This window comes from Narcine bancroftii, chromosome 11, assembly GCF_036971445.1.
Source record: "Narcine bancroftii isolate sNarBan1 chromosome 11, sNarBan1.hap1, whole genome shotgun sequence".
Lineage (NCBI taxonomy): Eukaryota > Metazoa > Chordata > Chondrichthyes > Torpediniformes > Narcinidae > Narcine > Narcine bancroftii.
Window position 1 is genome coordinate 8,956,835 of NC_091479.1, and position 27,211 is coordinate 8,984,045.

The following is a 27,211-nucleotide window of genomic DNA, read 5'->3' on the forward strand; positions in this document are numbered from 1 at the left end:
AAACAGCTCTCCTGAAGAAAAAGCAGCAGATCAGCATTAATCTCCTGAGTGTTACTAACCTCTGTGGCACCTCGGGGAATCTAAATCTCTCTGAAGACTCACTGTAGGAAGAACTGAGCCCAAAGTAATTGTGTTGGAGGAGCATACAGCAGGGGATGGTTTGTGATGGTGGGAGGTGGAGTGGAGTGAGAGCAGAAGACGGGGACTCTCCTGCCTCCCTCAGTAGTGGCGTGATATCTCCTCCCCTGGTTCTCTGCAGATAGGCTTTCGATTTCTACCAGGACACTCTCATGTCACATTTAGCTTACCAGCAACAAAGCAACAAGCATGGGAATGTACAAGCACTCGTGTAGCACCTCAAAGCAACACGGGGCCAAATGGTCAGCTCTGGCAGACAGTACGGTAAATGAGATGTGTTGCCTTCTGGGAAAATGCTAACTGATCAGTTGCCGGTCTCTGGGAAGTATCGCAGACAGTAATGCAATTCCACTTCTCTAATAACACTGAGAACTGCTCTCCTTGTTAATCTGTGCATCGAACCTCGAGATAAATGACTGCACCAAATATTAATATTTTCACACACATTTAATTCTATTTATGTACCAGCCATCAACTGTGGAAGGACGAGAAAGCATCCGCAGCGAAGGAATAGAGGCATCACAGGATGGGAATTAGGGAATTCACTCAACATGGGAAGGGTTGACGTAAACCCATGGTTAAGCGGCTTGTCCTCACATTGGCAGGTAAAGCAAGAACAAAGAAAGGATTGGACGCAGATTGGGAGATCTCATGGTTGAGCACCTCGGCTCTCTCTACTGCAATAGCAGGGTTCTCCCATTTTAATTCCCAATCCCATTCCCTCATTGACGTGTCTGTCCGTGGTTTCATGCACTGCCAGAAATATTGGAGGACCAACATCTGGGCAAATGCCAACCAGATGCCATTAACATCGACTTCTCCAGTTTCCATTAGAGACCCCTCCCCTGCAATCTATCCTTTCCCCCAGTTCTCTCTCTCTCTCTTTCTTTACGTCTCCTTTTCCCCATCTCTATATTCAAAGAGCCAACCATCCCACTCTCCACTCTCATCTTTCCTCTCTCTGTGTCCCATCATATCTATTGATCTGTTCTCCGCCCCCTGACCATTCTCCCCTACCTTTTAATTCAGCTGTCCACCTGCTTTTACTTATACTTTGAAGAAGGCCGAAGGCCCGAAATATCAGTTATACAGTACAACTCCGATTATCCAAAGTGGCTGGGACTGGATACACAGTTTTTTCAGAGAACTGGTCATTTTTTTTTTTTAAAGACAGCCCAGTAGCAACAGCAGTATCTGTGGTTAAACAACAAGGAAAAGCTTTCTAAGCATTAAAATATTCAACAATAAAATGTTGGCCGCCGCCGATCACCGACACCTGCCCAACGAGGCCCCATGTCCTCTCTCCTGCCGGGAGCCCAAGGTGGAGCTGTATTGTACATCTTTGCCTCCTCCTACGAGACCTGCTAAGTTCCACCAGCATTTCTGAAGAAATTTTCCGTCACTTGCAGGAACCTCCCTGCGGAGGAGTACAAAGAACGGCGCCACAGGAACCCCACTGCTGAACGACTGCAAGTCAAGCGTGACACGTTGACATTACAAATGTACAGAAAGGAAATTATCCGAGATAATTTGGATGCAGCAATTGCAGGGAGTTGCAATATTTGTAGCCAGTGACTACCATCAGACATCACATGAACTACCTTTCCCTTAAAATGCTCCCGAGGGCAGAAGTTACCTTTTCAGACCCATCAATTGTTCAATTCCAATTTACTTACACAGCCCCCTTTTCTCTCCTGCCCCCCCACCCCATCCTTGACTACCACCACCCCCCTGGTTGAGGAGACCAGACAGTTGGCATCACTCTGTGGTACGTACCGTCATCTCACACGGAGTCAGCATTTTCCCCAAGCTGTCTAGACAGGTCAAATCCCCTCAATTCTGAGGACCCAACACCTTGGCTGTGTCCCGAAGCTGGGCACTTACTTCAGAGAGAGGGAATAATCATTCTTGGTGGTTTCACTGTTCCTGACCAGGTAGCTGGCCTCTTTACACAAGCGCAGGAGATTCTCGGCGTCTGTCCGACTGATGGCTCCGTGGTACCAGCTGTAAGGCGAAAGGAGATGCATTGATTTCACATAAATCCTGCCTCCTTCACTGACGAGTTCCAAGCGGGTGTTAAATGTGACCATATGTTACTGGTCACCACTCCACAGGGCACCGTCTACATCACGCTGAGAAGGTCGTGTCCCACCGACCCCGTGTCCCACCGACCCCGTGTCCCACCGACCCCGTGTCCCACCGACCCCGTGTCCCACCGACCCCGTGTCCCACCGACCCCGTGTCCCACCGACCCCGTGTCCCACCGACCCCGTGTCCCACCGACCCCGTGTCCCACCGACCCCGTGTCCCACCGACCCCGTGTCCCACCGACCCCGTGTCCCACCGACCCCGTGTCCCACCGACCCCGTGTCCCACCGACCCCGTGTCCCACCGACCCCGTGTCCCACCGACCCCGTGTCCCACCGACCCCGTGTCCCACCGACCCCGTGTCCCACCGACCCCGTGTCCCACCGACCCCGTGTCCCACCGACCCCGTGTCCCACCGACCCCGTGTCCCACCGACCCCGTGTCCCACCGACCCCGTGTCCCACCGACCCCGTGTCCCACCGACCCCGTGTCCCACCGACCCCGTGTCCCACCGACCCCGTGTCCCACCGACCCCGTGTCCCACCGACCCCGTGTCCCACCGACCCCGTGTCCCACCGACCCCGTGTCCCACCGACCCCGTGTCCCACCGACCCCGTGTCCCACCGACCCCGTGTCCCACCGACCCCGTGTCCCACCGACCCCGTGTCCCACCGACCCCGTGTCCCACCGACCCCGTGTCCCACCGACCCCGTGTCCCACCGACCCCGTGTCCCACCGACCCCGTGTCCCACCGACCCCGTGTCCCACCGACCCCGTGTCCCACCGACCCCGTGTCCCACCGACCCCGTGTCCCACCGACCCCGTGTCCCACCGACCCCGTGTCCCACCGACCCCGTGTCCCACCGACCCCGTGTCCCACCGACCCCGTGTCCCACCGACCCCGTGTCCCACCGACCCCGTGTCCCACCGACCCCGTGTCCCACCGACCCCGTGTCCCACCGACCCCGTGTCCCACCGACCCCGTGTCCCACCGACCCCGTGTCCCACCGACCCCGTGTCCCACCGACCCCGTGTCCCACCGACCCCGTGTCCCACCGACCCCGTGTCCCACCGACCCCGTGTCCCACCGACCCCGTGTCCCACCGACCCCGTGTCCCACCGACCCCGTGTCCCACCGACCCCGTGTCCCACCGACCCCGTGTCCCACCGACCCCGTGTCCCACCGACCCCGTGTCCCACCGACCCCGTGTCCCACCGACCCCGTGTCCCACCGACCCCGTGTCCCACCGACCCCGTGTCCCACCGACCCCGTGTCCCACCGACCCCGTGTCCCACCGACCCCGTGTCCCACCGACCCCGTGTCCCACCGACCCCGTGTCCCACCGACCCCGTGTCCCACCGACCCCGTGTCCCACCGACCCCGTGTCCCACCGACCCCGTGTCCCACCGACCCCGTGTCCCACCGACCCCGTGTCCCACCGACCCCGTGTCCCACCGACCCCGTGTCCCACCGACCCCGTGTCCCACCGACCCCGTGTCCCACCGACCCCGTGTCCCACCGACCCCGTGTCCCACCGACCCCGTGTCCCACCGACCCCGTGTCCCACCGACCCCGTGTCCCACCGACCCCGTGTCCCACCGACCCCGTGTCCCACCGACCCCGTGTCCCACCGACCCCGTGTCCCACCGACCCCGTGTCCCACCGACCCCGTGTCCCACCGACCCCGTGTCCCACCGACCCCGTGTCCCACCGACCCCGTGTCCCACCGACCCCGTGTCCCACCGACCCCGTGTCCCACCGACCCCGTGTCCCACCGACCCCGTGTCCCACCGACCCCGTGTCCCACCGACCCCGTGTCCCACCGACCCCGTGTCCCACCGACCCCGTGTCCCACCGACCCCGTGTCCCACCGACCCCGTGTCCCACCGACCCCGTGTCCCACCGACCCCGTGTCCCACCGACCCCGTGTCCCACCGACCCCGTGTCCCACCGACCCCGTGTCCCACCGACCCCGTGTCCCACCGACCCCGTGTCCCACCGACCCCGTGTCCCACCGACCCCGTGTCCCACCGACCCCGTGTCCCACCGACCCCGTGTCCCACCGACCCCGTGTCCCACCGACCCCGTGTCCCACCGACCCCGTGTCCCACCGACCCCGTGTCCCACCGACCCCGTGTCCCACCGACCCCGTGTCCCACCGACCCTGACACACTGACCCACCAAACACATTCTGTCCCAGACACACCAACACACACACACACACTGACCCAGACACACCAACACACACACTCTCTCTGACCCAGACACACCAACACACACACTCTCTCTGACCCAGACACACACACACTCTCTCTGACCCAGACACACACACACTCACTGACCCAGACACACACACACTCACTGACCCAGACACACACACACTCACTGACCCAGACACACACACACTCACTGACCCAGACACACACACACTCACTGACCCAGACACACACACACTCACTGACCCAGACACACACACACTCACTGACCCAGACACACACACACTCACTGACCCAGACACACACACACTCACTGACCCAGACACACACACACTCACTGACCCAGACACACACACACTCACTGACCCAGACACACACACACTCACTGACCCAGACACACACACACTCACTGACCCAGACACACCAACACACACACACACTCTCACTGACCCAGACACACCAACACACACACACACTGACCCAGACACACCTACACACACACACACTGACCCAGATACATCAACACACATGCAAATGGGAACACACTGTCTCACACACCGATGCACACACATGAACAGAGACACAGTCACAGGAACACGGCTAGGTACTCACATCTGACTGACGAGGGGCAGGTCGGGCTCCACCCTCTCCCCCAGAGGTCCACTAAGCTCCAAGCTCTGGTGCTTCAGCGACTTCAAGCTGGGCCCCGACAGCCGATGGTGTTGCCAGATCTTCTCCTCCTTGGACGGAGACTGGCGATCCTTGTCAACGTCATCGAACTGAACTGAAAAGAGGAGGAACAAAGAGTTTAATCCACAAACCATCAGCTGATGTTCACCTCCTTATCAATCACTTCCTCTATCTCAGAGGTTCTGGCATCCCCTGAATTCACCCCAAGCCCCAGACCACTGAATTGTGGAGACATCACATCCAATCCTCTCCTTATCTGGGGGCTGGATGCAAGAATATATCCCTCCTGTTGTAGTAGGGTCCATGCAGGTATTTTTCCTGGTTGCCAATCAGCAGGTAGGATGTGGTTGGGCTGGAGATGGTGCAGAAGAGACTCACCTGGACGTTGCCTGCAATGGAGGGTTTCAGTTCTGGGGAAAGACTGGAGAGTTTGGGATTGTCTTCCCTGCAATCAGAAACCCTGGCAAACTTCTACAAATGTGTGGTGGAAAGTGCGTTATGGTCTGGTTTGGGGACACAAATACCCCAGAGCGTAAGTCCTGCAAAAGGTAGTGGATACAGCCCAAGACATCACAGGCAATACCCTCCCCACCAACGAGAACATCGACAGGGAACGCTGCTGTCAGAGAGCAGCAACAATCATCAAGGAACCACACCACCCAGCACATGCTCTGTTCTCGCTGCTTCCATCAGGAAAGAGGTCTCGGTGCCACAAGACTCACACGACCAGGTTCAGGAACAGCTGCTCCCCCTCCACAACAAACTCAATCAGGGACTCATTTAAGGACTCGTATTTTTTCACTTTTTTGATTTTTTTTCTCTCTGTATTGCACAGTTTATTGACATTTCTTTATTTGTTTACATGTGTACATCGTGTGCAGTTTTTTTGGACTATCAGTATGTGGTAATTCTACCTCGTCCGCAGGAAAAAAGAATCTCAGGGTTGTGTGGTGTCCAATATGTACTCTGACAATAAGTCTGAAAAAAAAAAAAAATGTGGAACATAGGAGGTTTAGGGGGAACTTAACAGAGCTGCCAAAATTATGTGGGGCCTACTTCCTCACCTCAGGGGTGTCTAAAATGGGATGGGGTTTGAGGAAGACCTTCTTCACCCAAAGGCGTTTGGAATCTTGAAGCAACATCTGAGCGAATGATTGAAGGAGAGATCCTCATAACATTTAACCGGTATCTAGGCAAGCTCTGGGAACAAGGCAGGAGAATGGGGTTGAGAAAAAGTACCCCAGCTGTGATTCGACTTGATGGGCCGAATGGCCCAATTCTGCCCCTCGGATTATGGAATTCACTTTGCGAAAGGTGAGGGGCCATCTTGAAACGGAGAGTCATTCCCAGAGCTTAAGCAATATGAAAAATGCTGCAGTCAAAATAAATTATCTTCGGCATGTCATAATGGTTGACGTGTAATGAAAGCACGTCAACAATTGTAATGAACAGGAGGCAGCTCATCCAATTAGCATTCCTCAGTCGGACGGCGGCATCTCACTGAATCAAACTGTCTGTCAGAGGCGAGGCAGTCGCCTTGGAGAAGGCTCGGACCTCGGGGGCTCCGGAGCGGATTGCAAGATGATGCCTTGCTCTGTTTAATGGTACCTTTCTCTTTACACAATTTCCTGCTCTTTTTCACTATCCTTCACAGCTTCACTTTTATTCTTGTGCCACCTAGTTTACTAGGTGTAGGTAGACGTAGCTGGATAGTATGCCAAACATTTCACCGTATCTTGGAATGTGACAATAAACTATTCAATTGCAACTCTACAAATCTCTGTTGAGAACACACTTATGGCCCTTTTACACTGCCCTTAAAAAATGGGAATTAACCACCATTTAACTGCTTCACTTTCCTGTGTGAACATGACGAACGTGGGATGGGATTGGGGGGGCGGGTCATTTTCATTCTGGTAATTGCTCGCGAAGGTAGGTGGTATCAGAGCTGATGAGTTTCACATCAGCTCCTGTGTAAAAAGGCTTACCCGCCTTCCCGGGGTGCCAATGCTGTAGGTCCCGCCTCCTTTTGCAATGGGATGCCAGGTCCCTATGTCAAAGGTCACACTGAACCGGCTTTTTTGGCTTCAGTGTGAACGCTCCGATCCCACCTGATGTGGCTTTAAACACGGGTTGTTGACTTGCCAATTTAGTGGGATCTCTGTGTAAAAGGGCCAAATGTGTAGTGGAGGGTGGTCGTCCCCGATCCTTCTGAAGTCCACAATCATCTCCTTCATCTTGTCCATGTTGAGACTCAGATTGTACCTGGCAGTCATACTCTGTTGGCCGACTAGTTAAAAGAATATCTTAAATATTTAATTATCTTTGGCAATGATTGGAGTTATTAATACGTTTTTCATATACGAGAGGGATTAAGGAATTATCAGGCTGGGAAACCACATTGCTGGTATTGACTGAGGTTGATTTCACAAGTTACCATCCTGCATTCACTGTAATTTTCCTGAGAAATTACCTTGATTTATTGCAAGTTGCAGCAATTTTTGCTTTCTCCACACTTAAGATCTGCTTTCCAATTACGTTGCTTTTCTGTCTGCTCCGAATTAGAAGCCTTTCACCACCATAGTTAATTGGCTGACACATTCGTGCTCCATAAATCAGGAGCTGGCTCCCCAGCATGCGGCTCTCTAGTGGCTCAAAGCTGGAAGTACACTGTGACTGTTGACATTAAAAATCTCAACGCAAAACGCGAAGAAACAGGAGTCAGGTTGGACTTTGTGAAGCAAAGACAGTGCTCTCTGAACCCGCTTGTCCTTTCACTACCTTATAAGGAGGCTCGGCAGTAGTCCTGGCAGCTGAGGTTAAACCTAATACTGAACAATGTATAATTTCTGAACACTTTTGGGTGTATTTTATAATTTTTAGCAGGCAAAAATCCACATCAAAAAATTCCAATGATGTACCATTTGTTAGCTATAACAATGTTTGTTGTGACTTCCTGTCCTATTTTAAATCTACTAGAACATTGCCCACAAAGCAAGCTGTTTTGGTCAGTCCAAGCATACACTCAGTGCAGGTGCTATACAAATGTTGTCTTAGGCCTGGGCATGCTTAGACGGGATAGATGCAGACAGACTAAAAGCAGCTCACACATACAGATGCTGTGCATTACGATGATACAGATTGAACTCATGTTGATTCACATGTTCTTCAGGCAATAGGATAGTGAGCGTAGTTAACAATAGCATTTATTGTCTTCAGGAAGATTCAATACAGCAGAAATCTTATCAGTGTCGCAACAGGTGTTGTTTCGTTTGTGGCGAGTATACGCTTAATGCTAAATTCAATAAATTCTCTAACTCTACAAGGCACCGTGTTCATCTTCGATCGCAAAGGGATGGGCCATGATAAAGATAACTTGATGCAGCAAGTCTGAACTTATATTTGGGTTCAGCTTGAAGATGTCTATCATAACCCCCAATTTATTTTCAGGAAGCAAACCCTTTGAAATAAAAAGGTAGTCCCATTGTCAAATTCCTGTCCCCAGCTCCCAAAATACAGACAACAAAAGGCTTCCTTGAAAATAACCAAAAATGTGTGTTTTTTAGTTTCCTAGATTTGTTTGGTGCAGAAGTTAATTAATCCCCCTGAAACACAGGATTGTAAATTGGAGAATAACGAGCTCGCTATCAAATGCTGTTGAATGAAAAAAGTTCGCTGCCATGAAGTGGAATAACTTCTACTGCTCCCTCACTCCCAACTCCTCGCTCGTACACATTTTCTGCCTGTCTTCTTCTCTCCTTGTCTCCACCTCACCTGTTCCTTCTTTGACCCTCTTGCTCTGACACCAGGTGCCCTCTCTTTATTTCTCTTCCTCTCACACTCTCCCCCAATCTCTCTCTCATCCTCCCTCCTGCCCTAATCTCTAGCCTGTCCCTCTGTAGTACCTCACCCCGCCTACATTATTGACTTCACTATTGAGCTTCACTTGCTCTATGAATCGCAGATGTGCCCCCCCCCTCCACAATTCCTCCTCTCTGCAGCCTCACTGCCGGAGCCTCCCACACATCGGGCCCAGGACACCAACTCCACAGATGCTGTTTGACCAGCTGTGTCTTCCCAGCATGTATGCTTTTTAGTCCCACACCCTTTGCCCCATGTCCTGCTCCCCTGACCCCCCCCCCCAACTCTTTTCCTCACCTTTAAGCTGGTCAAACTCCACGCACAGTGTGTCGTGCCTCTTACGTTCCCAGTTCTAATCCCACCGGACTAGAAGCTCAGCTTTCTCCAGGTTAACGCAATTACCACGCTGTACCACAAGGGAAGCAGACCCTTCGGCCCCACTGGCCCTTACTGACCAACTTCCTTCATGAAGTAAAAGCACAATTCTGTAGATGTTCAGCTGGCCAAACAGTGTACGTTTATGTTTCAGGCTTGAGCCCTTCATCAAGCTATGATGAACCAACTGAGTTTCTACTTCAACCACGGTGTCTGCAGACTTTGGTGCTTTACTTACTTGCCCGATATAGTCCCATTTGCTTGTGAATCTTGGTATGGGAGAAGGGTTTAGAGAGGCATTTCTGATGGGATCCAGTTACCTGGGAGTCAAGGACAGAGTGATGGAGAGGGAAAGCCAGACAGGGCAAGGGTCACAAACATGCCACACAAGGGTGCATTGCATGTTACCTAAACTGCAGCAGGCAGCGGACCAGCAAGGGGCTCAGTGACTGAGGCGCCCACATGGGCTGCTCGAGACGATCTCGTGGGGCAGCGCAGTTGGCGTAGCAGTTAACGCCATGCCTTTACAGTGCGAGATTGGGACCAGGGTTCAAATCCCACGCTGTCTGTAAGGAGTTTGTACATAAGAAATAGGGGCAGGAGTCGGCCATCTGGGCCCATCGAGCCTGCCCCACCATTCAATAAGATCACGGCTGATCTGATCATCGACTCGTCTCCACCTACCTGCCTTTTCCCCATATCCCTTAATTCTTTTATGTAAAAATCTATCTAACTGAACCTTAAATATGTTTAATGAAGTTGCCTCAACTACTTCCCTGGGCAGGGAATTCCAGATTCACGACTCTATGGGAAAACGTTTTTCCTCATCTCCATCTTAAATCTGCTCTCCTGAATCTTGAGGCTGAATCCCCTAGTTCTGGTCTCACCCCGTGTCCGTGTGGGTTTCCTCCGGGGGGCTCTGGTTTCTTCCCACCTTTTGAAATGTACTGGGGGTGTGGGTTAATGGGGTGTAAATTGGGCGGCACGGACTTGTAGGCTGTAATGGTCTGTTACTGAGCTGCATGTCTAATTTTTTTTAAAACAGGTATTGGAGCAGAGATTTGAAAGGGTGTTGAAGGGCTCCTGAAGGGTCTTGGGCACTGAAGGCTTCCTGATCGAGCCAGAGGTTTGGACCTGGAGCTCACGTTGCCCATGGATTGAACAGGAGTTTGTGGCAGCTGCAGAGAATGTGGGAGCATCGGAGGTGAATCCACGGACACCCAGTTAGTCTCTCTTTTGCTTCTCTTTCTCCTACTATCATGGTGAATCTTTATTTCCCTCTCTCTGTTACCTTCTGCAGATTGATGAGTTATCCAAGTCTTCTCAGCCTGGCCTCTTGTCCATCCCAAGTCTTCTCTTGACCTTTGGCAGCCGTGTCTTTCACTGCTGAGCCTTGGTGGACTGGAATTCCCCCCATCCCCCACCCAAACCTCTCCTTTCTTCTTTTAACCCAATCATTAAACCTTCCCTCTTTGACTGAGCATCTGGTCACATCTCATGAGCTTGGTAATATTCTCATGAAGGGTTTGCAATTCTCACATCAAAGGCACTATATAAATGCAAGCTGTTGTTGAACTGGTAGGGCACTGAGGAGTACAGAGCAACAAAGGAATCTAGGAATACAGATACATAATTCTCTGGAAAGGCCATCACAGGTGGACAGGGTTGTGAAGAAAGCTTTTGGCATGTTGGCCTTCATAAATCAAAGTATTGAGCACAAGGGTTCGGATGTTATTGGTGAGGCACAGTTTGGAGTATTGTAGGCAGTTATGGTCACCACACTACAGGAAGGATATCAATAAGATTGAAAGAGTGTAGAGAAGATTTACTAGGATGTTGCCGGGTCTTTAGGAGTTGAGTTACAGAGAAAGATTAAACAGGTGAATACTTTATTCCTTGGAGTGTAGAAGGATGAGGGGAGATTTTAGAGGTATACAAGATTACGAGAGGTATAGACAAAGTAAATGCGAGAAGGGCTCTTTCCACTTAGATTGTGGAAAGATAAATACAAGAGGACAAGGCTTTAGAGTGAAAAGGGAGAGATCTTGGGGAAACATTAGAGGGAAGAGTTGTGGGAGTGTGGTATGAGCTGCCATCTGACGTGGTAAATGTGGGATCACAGATTAAGTTTAAGAATACATTGGATAGATACATGGATGAGAGAGGTCTGGAGGGTTATGCAAGACAGTTCCAGACAAGGTTTCATTCAGCAAGTATGGATTAAAACCAAGACTGATTACTTCAATAGACCTCGTACTAAACTCGGTCTTTTACAAGAAAAGCTGAAAGTTTTGATTTCTAATCTTATACTTAACTATATTTACTTTGTATATCTGTAATAGTCATTATTATGTTTTGGCACAGACTAGAAGAGCCAAATGGCCTGTGCTCAGTGCTGGAGTATTCTATGGTTCTAACTGCGAGGGGTGGGGTTGGAAGAGCAAGGACAGGAGGAGGTAAAAGTGAGAGGATTGTAATCTTGCAAAGGGCACTGGTCGTGTTGTGGAACGTGCTGCCAGAAAGGCAAGGACAATGGTAATGCCAAAGAAATGGGTGCATGGGTAGAAAGGTTAAGAGGGGCATGGCCAGACTCAGGCAAATGGGACTAGCCTAGTCAGCTTGGAAAAGATCGGCCAAAGGGCCTGTTTCCATGCTGTAAAAGCCCACGACTCCAATCTGTCAAAAGAGTTGAAATGGATCTCGGTAAAAGCTCCGCAGAGAATCCTTCAGCGCGGAGAATCAACCCAGTCAGAGGAGATCGAGCACTCACTGGCTGAACTACCCCCACGGAGCAGAGGTCTGGACTTCAATCTATTGGTGTCCAGAAGGTGATGGATGGGGAAATGCAGCTGGTCCCAGCCGGAAGCTTGCATGGAGATGGACGTGAACATAAGAAAGCGCAGAAGAGTTTCTTTTTAAAAAATAAATGATTTATTATGTACAGATGACTATGTGCCACGTGGTTACAGCAGTCCATTAAAAAAAGAAATATACATTTCAACAGCTTTGTAGTGGTGGGAGTGGGAGGGGAAAAGACTTTAACATGCTGTCAAACACCAGTCTATTCAACAAGGGAACGTCAGCTGAGTTAAATCACACAAGGCATGCAGTCACAGCATTGTTTAACCCGCACGACCCCATTTCTGTCAATGTAGGGGATTTGCTATGCTAGTGCAATGCTAATTTCAAGAATCCAAGTGAGGGGAAAGAAGGGAGTGGGAGAGGGGTAAGGCAGAGAAGGGAAAGGGAGGGCAGGAGGAGAAAGAGGGAGAGGCTAGGGATGATGGGGAGGGGAGAGAGGAGATAGGGAGCAGGAGGTGTGAAAGAGGGAAGGAGAGAGGATGGGATGAGGTTGGGGAGTCAATGGAAAGTAGGGTGGATGGGTGAAGGGAGAGAAGATGGGATGTGCGTGAGCAGAGAATAGGGGTAGTAAGGCAGGTGAGGCAGTGCCCAAGGAGGTTGGGCTGACAGAGGAGAGGGATGGAATGAGGCCAAATTTTAGAGTATTGTGTGCAGTTTTGGTCACCAAACTACAGAAAAGATATCAATAAGATTGAAAGAGGGCAGAGAAGATTTACTAGATGTAATAGTCCAGATCTATCAACAATGTATATAGTGTATATAGTTACAGTATCTAGACTGTGCTTACAGCGATTGGCTGAGAGCTAAGCCACGCCTACTGTCTGGGCCTTAAAGGGTTGTGTCCCTAGCCAGGTCAGACTGGTCGGCCACCTGTGAAGAGCTCCTGTCTTTTGCTAATAAAAGCCTTGGTTTGGATCAACAAGTCTTTGGTTCTTTCGACGAGCTCTACACTAGAATGTTGCTGGGATTTCAGGAACTGAGTTACAGGGAAAGGTTAAACAGGTTAGGACTTTATTCCCTAGAGTGTAGAAGAATGAGGGGAGATTTGGCAGAGGTTTTTAAAATTACAAACGTATAGACAAAATGATTGGAGGTAGGCTAGGGTAGGTGAGATACAACCCAGAGGACATGGGTTAAGGGAGAAAGGGGAAAGGTTTAGAGGGGAATTTCTTCACACAAAGTGGTGGGAGTGTGGAACAAGCTGCCAGCATTTAACATTTAAAAGAATAATTTGTGGAATTCATTGCTACATACAGCTGTGGGGGCCTGATCATTGGGGGAGTTTAAGGAGGAGATTGGTAGGTATCTAATTAGTCAGGGTATCAAGGAAAAGGCCGGAATTTGGAACTAGATGTGAGAACAGTTTAGCTCAGGGTGGAGTTGCGAGCAGACCCGATGGGCTGAATGGTCTACTTCTGTTGCTTTATCTTGTGGTCTTGTGTATTTGGACAGGTACATGGATGGGAGAGGTATGGAGGGCTATGGACTGGGTGCAGGTCAGTGGGACCAGGCAGCACAGACTAGAAGGGCTGAATAGCCTATCTCTGTGCTGTAATGTTCTACGGTTCTGTGGATGATGGCTGGGAAGGAGAACGTTTGGGAGGGGACGGGAAGAAGGATGATATGGTGGGAGGAGAGGCAAAGAGGGAAGGCTTGGATTGGGACAGGGAGAGCTGGGGAGCTTAAAGGATAGGGTTTGGACAGAATCTCATGGACCTGTGAGAAGTCGAGCAGTGACTCTGCGGTGGTGTTATGGTGGTGTTATGGATAATGAGGAGACCAGGATCTGGTGGTAAATTGTGTGGATATAATCCCAACAAGTAGTGAAATAAAATGGCAGGACACTGAGGAATATGAATGAACAGCAGGACCTTGTGATTCAAGTCCATAGTTCTCCAAAAGTGGCAATGCAGATAGATCGGCTGTTGAAGAAGGAATATGGCCTTCTTGCTAAGAGTACAGGAGTTGGGACGTTATGTGGTGACTTTACAAATCACTAGTTAGACCGCACCTGGAGTATTGTGTGCAGCGTTGGTCATCACATTATAGAAAGGATGTGGTGGTGCTAGAGAGAGGGCAGAGGAGATTCACCAAGATGTTGCCTGAACGGGAGAGATTGGATTGGATGAGCTGGTTTTCCATGGAGCGAAGGCAGCTGAAGGGTGATTTGATAGAAGCCTATAAAATTAAAAGAGCCTTAGATCAGACATTCTCAATTTTCTTTTTTGGCTATGGCCCCCTTAGGACTCTGTTCAAAGTCGATGTGCCTCTTTCCTGGTGAAGCAGTCATGTTCAAGTTACTTTATTCTATACTTCTCTCCTACCAACTACATTTAAAAAAAAACGCAGATTTCAGTCCATAGCAACCCCCCCCCCCCCCCCCCCACCACTCTTTAAATATTCTACGGCCCTCGCTTAGATGGCTGCATTACATAATATAGAGTCAGAATCTTTCCCCAATGTAGGGGTATCAAACACAAGAGTGCATACGTTTAAGGTGAGAGGAAGGAGCTTTAAAGGAGATTTAAGGGGAAAGTATTTTACACAGCAAGCAGTGGTGGAGTCAGATGCAATACTTCATCAGTTCGTGCCCTTCATTCCTTGATTCGGTTTAAGGTGATACATCAGGCACATATTTCTAAAGGTAAGTTGGCCCGTACTTTTCCCCCAGTGTAAACCCTACTTGTGATAGGTGCAAAGTTAACTTTAACTCATGTGTTCTGGTCATGTTCAAAACTAGATAATTTCTGGAAAGGTCTCTTTGAAACCCTAACAAAAGTTCTAGGATTAAAATTACAACCAAATCTATTAACAGCTATCTTTGAATCATACCAACAAAGACTGGGCGTATGTCTGTCTATGCACAGCGAATAATTTTTACCGTTATTGGCTAGAAAAGCCCTATTATGTAAATGGTAGGATCCGAAACCACCCACTCGACTCTCTGCCGTCATGTTTATGTTTGGAGAAAATGAGGAGTCGGGCATTTGATCCATCTTTTAAATTTGAAGAAGTTTGGCAACTGTTTATTCCAATATTTCCATAAGTTTAAAAATTAAAATCTTATTCTGGATTCTCTCCTAGTTCATTCTGGTCAGTTTGGTCTTAACCAGGAAATCCTTTACGGATGGCCCAGTCCAACTTTCTTTTCTTTTAGATTTTGCAATAAAAATATTTTCTTTCTTTTGGTTTTACAAGAGAAGAAGTTTATGGTTAATACATATTTGTTAAATACTTCTATGTTCTTTTTCGTATGCACACTTGTAAATACATGAATGAAATGTAATTCTCCTCTTGTTTGATATAACTCAATAAACAGATTGAAAAAGATATAATAGTCACATTTAAGAGACATTTAGACAGGCACTTGAATAGACAAGCAGACAAAGTTGTGGACCTAATGCGGACAAGGGGCCAGCAGGGATATGGTGAGCCGAAGAGCCTGCATCTGAGGTGCACAGCTCTTTGACCAGCGGTGGACATCTCCTGTGTTCGACAAACGGCCAAACACCACGTCCTGATTCAGTACATGCAAAAGGTCATTTCAACTCGTAGCAACCAAGATCCAGGAGTCGGAGGAATTTCTTCTCAGTTAATCTGTGGAATTTGTTGCCTTACTTAGACTTTTTGTGTTCTATTTTTAATTTTTTTTGTAAGGTGGTTTATATAAATGTTTGCACTAAGATGTTTCCACAAAACATTGAATTCTGTTGCAAGTTCTTGATAACATATATAACAATTACAGCACGGAAACAGGCCATTAGGCCCTTCTAGTCTGCACCGAACCAAACATTCCTCTCTAGTCCCACCTCCCTGCACAATGACCATAACCCTCCACCTTCTTCTCATCCATATACCTGTCCAATTTTTTCTTAAAAAATAAAATTGACTCTGCCGCCACTATTTCTCCCGGAAGCTCATTCCACACCGCTACCACTCTCTGAGTAAAGAAATTCCCCCTCATGTTACCTCTAAACCTCTGCCCCTTAACTCATGTCCTCTTGTTTCAATCTCTCCTACTCTTAATGGAAATAGTCTATCCACATCCACTCTGTCTATCCCTTTCATAATCTTAAATACCTCTATCAAATCCCCTCTCAACCTTCTACGCTCCAAAGAATAAAGACCTAATCTGTCCCATCTCTCCCTATACTCCAGATGCTTAAACCCAGGCAACATTCTGGTAAACCTTCTCTGCACTCTCTCCACTCTGTTTATATCCTTCCTATAATTAGGCGACCAGAACTGCACACAGAACTCCAAATTAGGCCGCACCAACGCCTTATACAACCTCAACATCACTTCCCAACTCCTATATTCCATGCAATGATTGATAAAGGCCAGCATACTAAAAGCCTTCTTCACCACCCTATTCACGTGAGTTTCTACCTTCAGGGAACAATGTACCGTTACTCCTAAATCTTTCTGCTCTTCTGTATTCCTCAATGCTCTCCCATTTACCACGCATGTCCTATTCTGATTCTTCTTACCAAAATGAAGCACCTCACACTTATCAGCATTAAATTCCATCTGCCATTTTTCAGCCCACTTTTCTAAGCAGCCCAAATCCCTCTGCAATCCTTGAAAACCTTCTTCATTATCCACTATTCCACCTATCTTAGTATCGTCTGCATATTTACTAATCTCCAATTCACCACCCCATCATCCAGATCATTAATGTATATAACGAACAACAATGGGCCCAATACAGATCCCTGAGGCACACCACTGGTCACCGGCCTCCAACCTGACAGACAATTATCCACTACCACTCTCTGGCCTCTCTCCTTCAGCCAATGTTCAATCCATTTGACCATCTCAAAATTTATACTCAAGGACTGCACCTTCCTAACTAACCTTCCATGTGGTACCTTATCGAAGGCCTTACTGAAGTCCATATAGACAACATCCACCGCGCTACCCTCATCCACATTCCTAGTCACCTCTTCAAAAAATTCAATCAGATTGGTTAAAGAGGACCTTCTGCCCACAAATCCATGTTGAGTGCTCCTGATCAGACCCTGTCTATCCAGATATTTATAAGTACTATCTTTAAGAACTTTCTCCATTAATTTACCTACCACAGACGTCAAACTTACAGGCCGATAATTGCCAGGCTTCCTCCTTGAACCCTTTTTAAATAACGGAACCACATGCGCAATACGCCAATCCTCCGGCACTATCCCCATCTCTAATGACATTTGGAAAATTACCGTCAGAGCCTCTGCTATTTCCTCCTTTACTTCTCTCAATGTCCTGGGGAAGATCCCGTCTGGTTCCGGAGACTTATCCACCTTTATATTCCTCAAAAGCCCTAACACTACATCTTTCGTAATCACTATATTCTCCATATTTACCCAATTTGCTTTTTTTTAATCTCACATATCCCAATATCCTTCTCCTTAGTGAATACCGAAGAAAAGAAACTGTTCAATATCTCCCCCATTTCTCTAGGCTCCACACACAGTTTTCCGCTCTGATTCTCTGAGGGACCAATTTTGTCTCTCGCTTTCCTTTTACCATGAACATATTTGTAGAACCATTTTGGATTAATTTTCACCCTGCTTGCTATAGTCTCCTCGTACCTTCTTTTAGCTTTCCTAATTCCTCTCTTAAGATTCCTCTTACATTCAATGTATTTTTCAAACATCTCCTTATATCTAATGTACGCCTCCCTTTTTCTTCGAACCAAGTTTCCAATATTCCTTGAAAACCACTGCTCTCTCAAACCTTTTGGCCCTCCTTTTAACCTAACAGGAACATAAAGCTTTTGCACTCTCAAAATCTGATCTTTAAAAGACTTCCATCTCTCTACTACATCCTGCCCATAAAACAAATTGTCCCAATGCACACCCTGTAAGTCCTTTCGCATCTCCTCAAATCTAGCTTTTTCCCCCCAATCAAAAACCTCAACCCTTGGCCCTGACTTCTCTCTTTCCATAATGACATTGAAGCTGATGGCATTATGATCACTGGACCCGAAGTGCTCGCCAACACTAACCTCCGTCACTTGACCCATCCCATTTGCCAACAGTAGATCTAACTCTGCTCCTTCTCTGGTCGGCACCTCTACATATTGTTGTAAAAAACTATCTTGCACACATTTCACAAACTCTAACCCATCCAGCCCTTTCACAGAATGTGTTTCCCAATATATATGTGGAAAATTAAAATCTCCCATAATTACAACCCTGTGCTTATCACAAATATCACTATCTCCCTACAGATTTGCTCCTCTAGGTCTCGGTCCCCTCCGGGTGGTCTATAATACACCCCTACAAGTGTAACCTCTCCTTTCCCACTCCTCAGTGCCACCCAAATAGCCTCCGTGGACGAGCCCTCTAATCTATCCTTCCTAGGCACCGCTGTAATATTCTCCCTGACAAGCAATGCAACACCACCTCCTCTTGCCCCTCCGACTCTATTACACCTAAAGCAACGAAACCCAGGGATATTCAGTTGCCAATCACATCCCTCCTGCAACCATGTCTCACTAATCGCTACCACATCATACTTCCAAGTATCAATCCACACCTTCAGCTCATCCACCTTTTTTACAATACTCCTGGCATTAAAATATATGAATTTCAGAGATTTCCCAATTCTTAATCCCTGTTTTCCCTCATCTTTAATAACAACATTATTTCCTTTTCCTGCCAATTGCCCTTCATCTTCTTCCAGAGCATTTCCTTTCTCTATCACCTGCCCATCCACATTCAAATACTTACTATAAACTTTCTTGTGTCATTGGTACCTACATGTACCACGACCTCTGGCTCCTACTACAAACTTTCTTGTGTCATTGGTACCTACATGTACCACGACCTCTGGCTCCTGTCCCTCCCACTTTAGGATATTCGGGACACGAGCAGCAACATCCCGGACCCTGGCACCAGGGAGGCAAACCACCATCCGGTTCTCCTTGCTGCGTCCACAGAATCCCCTATCTGTCCTCTTAACTCTGGAGTCCCCTACCACTATTGCCCTCCTCTACCTTTCCCTACCTTTCTGAGATACAGGGGCTGACCCTGTGCCAGAGGCACAGCCACTGCTGCTCCCCCCAACTTTGATGTCCTCCTCAACAGTACTCAATGAGGCGTACTTATTGCTGAGGGTTATAGTCATAGGGCTCCTCTTTGGCACCTTACATTTTTCTGTCCCTCTCCTAACTGTTACCCACCTTTCCTCCTCCCGTGGCCCTGGCGTGACCACCTGGCTGTAACTCCTGTCTATGACTTCCTCTGTTTCTCTAACCAGCCTGAGGTCATCGAGCTGCAGCTCTAGTTCCCCAACACAGTCCCTAAGAATCTGCAGCTCGACACACCTCGTGCAGATATGGACATCCGGGAGTCTGGAAGACTCCAGGACCTCCCACATCTGGCACTCCCAACAACACACAGCCCTAACACTCATCCTTTACCCTAATGAAGTAGTAATAAAGACTATCTTACCTTAATGTGCAGTGACTCATCTTCAACCTGTGCTCCCACTCCCAAAAACCTTTCCTTTACTTTAATACACTACCCAATGTGACCACTAGCACTGTCCAATCCTAACCAGTTTCCTTTAATTACTCCCACCTGCACTCCCTATTCAATTACTGTCTCTGCACTGAACAGCAATCCCCACCTAAATTATTAACTCTTAATTAAGACTAAATGACCACTCTACTCACGTCCATTCAGCACAGCACGCTCCCGCCTCTTCGCTCCTTGCCAACTGGACCTCAACTGAGGTAAGGTTTTCTTTGTTTTTAAAACTCTCTCCCTGCTGACGTCACCACACGCCTGCGCACTAGCCCCCCTCCTCCCTTTTAAATTTTAACTTAAAATTAAATTAACTACTTTAACTTTAAATTTACACCAACAAACCCTTCCCCTTACAATTTAAATAAATAAATACACACCTGACTTTTTAAATAAATAGATAAATTAGGACCACTCTAACGTCCGTTCAGCACAGCACACTCCCGCCTCTTCGCTCCTTGCCAACTGATTCTGTGGAGGCTGGGTCATTGGGGGTATTTAAGTTCTTGATTAGCCAGGGCATCAAAGGTTATGGGGAGAAGGCCGGGCAGTGGGGCTGAGTGGGGAAATAGATCAGCTCATGATTAAATGGTGGGGAAGACTCGATGGGCTGATCCTGGGAGACTGACCAAGAGCATGAACAGTACTACTATTTTGAGGTAAGATGGAACAGTCAACTAGCAGGCTTCTTGGAGTCCATGAACAGATCTGGCCAAATATGTTTTGAAAAGTAACCACCAATATCATATACTAATAACTTGCCGATCCTGTATGTTCAGGGCCTCGGAGGGTCGGAGCGCTTCCCTTGCAACAGATATCCAGTGTCCCCAGGGTCGGCATTTGCAGGCCATTCCCCCCCTCCCCAAAATGAGTTATTGTGCCCCCCACACCCATCCAGCCTGACAATGCCGTCGCCACTGCTACACCCCTAGTCAATAGACAATAGGAGCTGGAGTAGGCCCTTCGGCCCATCAGACACCATCGAAAAATCTGTGCTCCCCCACCCCGCGGTTACCCTAATCCCACCCCCAAGATTAGATTTGATCTGACACCGACTCTGAATGTCCCAACAATTCAAACAGCTACACGTTTCTTTTCATTGTGGTGGCCTGCTTCTCCACACCAAGCTGTGCCACAGGGCTCCAGGGCAGGATGAGCTCTGTCTCCTTGGTGTTGATGCCCCACCACCCACTTCCTTCTTGTTTACATTTCTCTCTTCCACAGACAGATCTTTTCATGAGTAGAGTTTTTTTTTGCACTACAAATTAGTGGTAATTCTGCCTGGCCCACAGGAAAAGGAATCTCAGGGTGTATGTGATGTCATGTATATACTCGAACAATAAGTCTGAACGATATGAGATAATAGACAATAGGAGCTGGAGTAGGCCCTTCGGCCCGTCAAGCCAGCACCACCATTTTACAGATCATGGCAGGTCACTACTATCAGTACCCCTTTCCAGCCTTATCCCCATAACCATTAACTCCTTTGCCCACTAGAGTCTTATCTAACTTTTGAACATAATCAGTGAATCTGCCTCTACCACCCTCTGTGGCAGAGCATTCCACAGATTCACACTTCTCTGGGTAAAAAAATGTTTTCTCATCTCCGTCCTAAAGGGCCTACCCTGTAGTCTTAAACTATGCCCTCTAGTCCTCGTCTCCCCCATCATTGGGAACAAGTAATCCGACTTCACCCTGTCTATCCCCCTGATGATTTTGTATACCTCAATCATGTCCCCCCTCATCCTTCTAAACTCCATCGGATACAAGTCCAGTTTTTCTAGCCTTTCAGCATATGTCAACCCCGCCATCCCTGGAACTAACCTTGTAAATCTGCGCTGCACACCCTCTAGAGCTAGTATGTCCTTCCTCAAAATTGGAGACCAGAACTGGACGCAATACTCCAGGTGGGGTGTCACCAGGGCCCTGTACAACTGCAGAAGGGCGTCTCTGTTCCTATACTCCAATCCCCTCTTTATGAAAGCCAACATGCCATTTGCCTTCTTCACAGCTTTCTGAACCTGCATGTTAGCCTTCATTTACCGGTGAACAAGTACACCCAGCTCCATTTGCACCTCCCCACTCCCTCGCTTGTCTCCATTTAAATAATACTCAGCTTTCCTATTATTGCCCCCAAAATGGATAACCTCACATTTGCTCACATTGAACGTCATCTTCCATTCAGCAGCCCACTCCCCCAACCTGTCCAAGACCCTCTGCATTTTCATGACATCCTCCTCACACCCCACACCGCCACCCAGTTTAGTGTCATCTGCAAATCTGCTCATGTTATTAATAATCCCCTCATCCAAATCATTAACATAAATTGCAAACAACTGAGGACCCAATACCGATCCCTGCGGCACTCCACTCGTCACATCCTGAAAAAGACCTGCTTATTCCATCCCTTTCTTTCCTATTTCTTAACCAATTTCCTATCCATGTCAGCACCTTACCTCCAATTCCATGCTCCCTGATCTTGCCCACTAGTCTCCCGTGCGGTACCTTATCAAAGGCCTTCTGGAAATCCAAATACACCACATCCACTGGCTCTTCACCTTGTGAAAGGGTGTACATTTCCCAAATGGCCCACCGACCTGGGTCTTTCTATTCACTGAAAGAAGTGTTCAACAATGAGGATCATTACACCAGAGGAAATATGACATGCATTTCCCCACCCCCCCACCCCAAGTTCTTTCGACAACCTCCGAGAGATCAAAGCACCTCACCGCCAAGACAAAATGCCAACTTGCACACAGCAAAATAATAATGAGAAGATACTCCACTCTTCCTTGTTGAAAAATAAATATTGGCCAGCGGGAGAAGGACCTTTGTACACACAATGTTTGTGATTCAATCTCTCGCCCTGAATGATGATACTTCCAAGGGCAAAGTGTTCATGCAGAATTGATACACTGTTTTAACACGGTTTTAACTGAACTTTCTCTCTGTAACTCTATATTCTGGGATTTGTTTTATTTTGTTATATTCAATAATAGGATGACTTGCTTGAATGGCACGCAAATCAAAGCTATTTCACTGCATCGAGGAACACATGTCAAAAATACTTTCTCCTTGACACCAACCGGAAACACTTTCCCTTTGTTAACCTAAAGCTTTTCGAAGTTGTGAACATTAGTCGAGAGTTGGCAAGGGTGCGAGGATTTAGAAGGCTTAGGGGAGGGGGGACTGTGGCAATGGAAGAAGGGAAATGAGAGGCAAGGGGTGGAGGAGGGAGAGTGGAAGGGAGGATGAAGAGAGCGGGAAGGCCGGAGGAGAGGAGGTCGGAAGGGGAATGAGGAGGGGAGAGGAGAAAGAAAGGGCATCTGGATCAAGTGGAGGAGCAGAGGCTGGGTGGGAGCAAGGGGTGGCTGCAGGGAGTCTGTGCTGTGAGATGGGCAGGGGCTATCCCACCAACCTTTGGTGGGGGGGGCGGTGTCATTCAGAAATTAAGGGGGGGAGGTGAATCCAATCATCGGTCTAAGTCACGACCGAGAGCCGCCCCCCCATCCCCCACGTTGCGCAGACAAACACAGAGGGAGGACGCTTCACTTAAAGCAGTTACACTTTAGCGGGTAACAGAGTGAATTGTTGGACCCACCGCTGGTGTCTTCGAGCGGGAGTTGGTGCTGCACGTGGGAGTGAGCTGGCAGCATCTCCCCTTCAGGGCCCGGCATCACACTATCCAGTTGTCCCACCGGAGGAGGCCAGGGCAGTTCTTTAATGACCTTAATCTCTACTGCAGAGGGTGATGGTGAAGGGAGGAGGGGGTGAGAGAGGAGAGGGAGAGAAGAGGAACAGAAGGGCAAAAAAAGACAGGTGAGAACAGTTAGGCAAGTTCCAGCATGAAAGTTCAGGAAAATGTTGCAGAGTGAAGCAGGAGGAATAAAACCATTGGTGCCAATGGAACGGAGGAGAGAATCACCAACCTCCACCCAACTGCAGTCAGGTGGCACGTCCGCTCCCTGTAAATGCTGCACAATTCCTGGACACCGTCCCTGGAGACGGCAGCATCCTTTCCAGCCCAGTCTGGGCCTGCGCTGGGAGAGTACGATGGGACAGTGTAGGGGGGAGCTTCATTCTCTACCTATCTCGTGCTGGTCCTGCCCTGGGAGGACATTGTAAGAACATTAGAAATAGGAGCAGGAGTCGGCCATCCGGCCCGTCGACCCTGCTCCGCCATTCAACGTGATTATGGCTGATCTGATGATCGGCTCATCTCCACTGACCTGCCTTTTCCCCATACCCCTTAATTCCCCTACTATGTAGAAATCTATCCAAACATCTTAAATATATTTACTGAGGTCACCTCCACTTCTTTAATGGGCAGCAAATTCCACAGATTCATCACCCTCTGGGAAAAGCAGTTCCTCCTCATCTCTGCCCTAAATCTACTCCCCTGAATCTTGAGGCTATGTCCCCTAGTTCCAGTCTCCCCCACCAATGGAAATAACTTATCTACCTCTAACATAACTTGATACATTTCCATCCCCTCTCATTCTTCTAAATTCCCAGATGCCTCAATCTCTCCTCCTAGGTTAACCCCCTTATCTCTGGAAGCAAGCTGATGAACCTCCCCTGCAGCCCCCCTCCAAAGCCAATACATCCTTCCTCAAGTATGGAAACCTGAACTATAGGGGAAGTTTTACTCTGAATTCAGCCTGTGCTGACCCTGCCCTGGGTGTATGTCATAGGTTAGTGTGGACTCCGTCGATTGAGGCCCCAGGAATAGGTGATGGGACAATGCAGAGGAGGTTCTATCGTGTGCTGTCCTTTTCCTGAGAGTGTTCGATGGGACTGTGTAGGGGGAGTTTTATCTCCATGTAAACTGTACTGGCCCTACCCTGGGAGAGTTGGATCAGATGTGGCAGTGATGGCTTTACTTTGCATCGAACTGTGATGTCTCTGCCTTGCGAGGATTTGCTCCTTTCTCTGGGAAGCAGCCAGAGCTGAATCCTATCTGCACGAATGAATACAGAATCTTCATTCCCATGTAACTAAGGGCAGGTGTGAATGGTTTAACGCTTTCAATTCTCACAGCACGTAACGTCAAGCAGATGTGCAGGGCACTTCCAAACAGATGGGCTTTCACACAAGATTGTCAGAAATCAAATCAGAGCAGCACCAATTGGAAGGACAGAGTAGAAAACTGTCAAAATTGTGGAGCATGAGAAGGAGGGAGGAATTAATACACACCACCTTAAACCTGGCCCCCATAAGCCAGGTCACCTTAAAGCATGCTTTGCAAACCACGGGTGGCCAGCGGAACTCCCCGAGGGACTGCGGAGTATATACTGAAAATTAGCTGGCAGCCCTACGCAAATATATTCTTCCAAATGTAGATGGTGGCCGGAGAGAGAATTTAGCAGTGGGAAAGTCCTGTTTCCTCCCACATCCAATGGGTGGGTGGGTTAATCAGCGTTGCAAATTGCCCCCCAGAGTGTAGGTGAAGGGTAGAATCTGGGGAGATCAGTGTAAAGGATAGGGATGAAGTTCCTGTTCTGTATCCCTGCTTGACCGTTATGCGAGTAAAACAATGCTGGAGAAACTCAGCAGGTCAAACAGTGTCCTTTATAAAGCAGATAAAGATACAGGACCAACGTTTCGGGCTTCAGCACGAATATGACTGTTAGGCTTCCGTTTTCATTCATCTCCTCAATCTCCACCTCCTCCGCGCAGGTTAAGCCTTCACCATGTCACCTGACAATAAACAAATGATCCCTGTTCTCCACCCACCATCCTTTTCAGCGACTTTGAAATATTTTCTATTGCCAACATTCTCTCCTTTGAATCATTTACTGGAACTGGTGACTTTTTTTCCCTCTCCACGGATGGTGCCTGACCTGCTGAGTAATCTCAGTGTTTTCTGTTCTCATTTCAATAAAACCTCAGCTGGTTCCTTCCAAGAAACATCAACCCTGGCCTTTCCAACATTTGCTCATGGCTGGTTTTCCAGTTAAATTATTTTAAAATGTAAATGTAGACATACAGCATGGTAAAAGGCCCTCCCGCCTATAAGCCCGTGCCACCCAATTGACCTACAACCCCTGGTATGTTTTGAAGAGTGGGTGGAAACTGGAGCACCCGGAGGAAACCCACACAGACACGGGGAGAACGTACAAACTCATCACAGACAGCGCAGGATTTGAACCCTGTGATATCATTGCACTAACTAACAGTACTGAAACATCCTTGTAATCCACTCCTGTACCTTCTCCATTGCTGGGTAAAATAACAGTTTCTGTCGACAGCTATCAGGCTCTCGAACCTCTCCCCCTACATAAATCAGATCGGTTGACTCTACTGACTGCCGCATTTTTTTTGCACCAGGATTACTGTTAATGTTTAATAGTTATATGTTCATTGTCTCTTTTAATTAAATTAAATTTATAGCTTTTATTTCCAAGTACCCGTTCAGCTGCAGAGGTAAGAATTCTGATAATAAACTCATAATCATTAAAAAAAATCCAGAATTTTGGAGAAGTGAGAAAGAGGATCTCATTCCCATGTGGGAGAGTGCAGCAAACAACATGAGATCTTCTCAGACTGTGAGGGGGTGATGGAGGGGCAGGAAGAACCAAGCAGAGGTGAGTTGTTAGGATTTACCATGGAGCAGAATGGGTCAGGGAGAGGAGGAGGGGAGATTGACCGAGCTACCTCACCCCAGCTGCTGGGACCTAATTCCACGTGTCACGTTCCGGCAGAAAGAAACGCACTAACACTCAGGGGTTTCAATGCACTGCTTTAGAAACAAATCAGAACACAAAACCAATCTTCATTGAGGGGTCAGAAGTGGAAAGGGGTAAGAACTTCAAATTCCTGGGGTCTCCATGTCGATACTATCAAGGATAAGGCTCGCCAACAGTCATATTTCATTAGGAATTTGAGGAGATCTGGTACGCCACCAAAGACTCCTGCAAATTTCTACAGGGGTACCGTAGAGAACATTCTGACTGGTTGCACCACTGTCGGGAATGGAGGTGCCAATGCAAAGGACAAGAAAAAACCACAGAGGGTTGTGAACTCGGCTGGCACCATCACGGGCACCAGTTTTCACCATCAAGGACATCTTTAAAAGACGGTGTCTCAAGAAAGCAGACTCAATCATCAAGGACCCTCACCACCCAGGTCATGCCCTCTTCATACTGCTATCATTCGGAAGGAGGTTCAGGAGCCTGATGACACCCACAAAGGTACAGAAACAGCTTCTTCCCCTCCGTCATCAGATTTCTGAACAGAAAATTAACCACAGACACTACCTCATTTTCTCTTCTTTTCCACTAATTAATTTATTTAAAAAAAACTGTAATTATAGCAATATTTGCCACTGTGAGATGCCGCCCAAAACAACGAATTTTGGGATACATTCATGATAATAAATTTTGATTCTAAATCCCCTGTTAGTGGGGGCATTCAGTGCTGGGTTGAGGGTGCTGTAGGGAAGATCCTGAATG

The 27,211-nt window shown here is 48.2% G+C and overlaps 1 protein-coding gene and 1 long non-coding RNA gene across 5 annotated transcripts in view; one reads left to right on the top strand and one right to left on the bottom strand.

The window, feature by feature from the left end:
* The window catches only part of LOC138745453 (SH2 domain-containing adapter protein F-like), a 273,790-nt gene that overhangs the window by 151,860 nt on the left and 94,719 nt on the right, over positions 1-27,211 (bottom strand). The window contains exons 4-7 of one of the 3 annotated variants that reach the window (XM_069902515.1): positions 23,359-23,496; positions 5,056-5,227; positions 2,023-2,142; positions 584-1,605 (exon numbers count right to left, since the gene is read on the bottom strand). In XM_069902515.1, coding sequence (XP_069758616.1) covers positions 1,503-1,605; positions 2,023-2,142; positions 5,056-5,227; positions 23,359-23,496 — 533 coding nt within the window. In that variant the 3' untranslated portion in view covers positions 584-1,502. Of the gene's footprint in view, positions 1-583; positions 1,606-2,022; positions 2,143-5,055; positions 5,228-23,358; positions 23,497-27,211 lie in introns of those variants that run through there. The other 2 variants (XM_069902514.1, XM_069902516.1) reach the window with 2 other exon arrangements.
* On the top strand, positions 6,602-10,850 carry LOC138745454 (uncharacterized). Of its 2 annotated transcripts, XR_011346275.1 has the most exons (3): positions 6,602-6,737; positions 10,415-10,573; positions 10,670-10,850. It is a non-coding gene; the product is annotated as an uncharacterized lncRNA (long non-coding RNA). The 2 variants fall into 2 exon arrangements; XR_011346274.1 differs by having other exon boundaries at positions 10,415-10,850.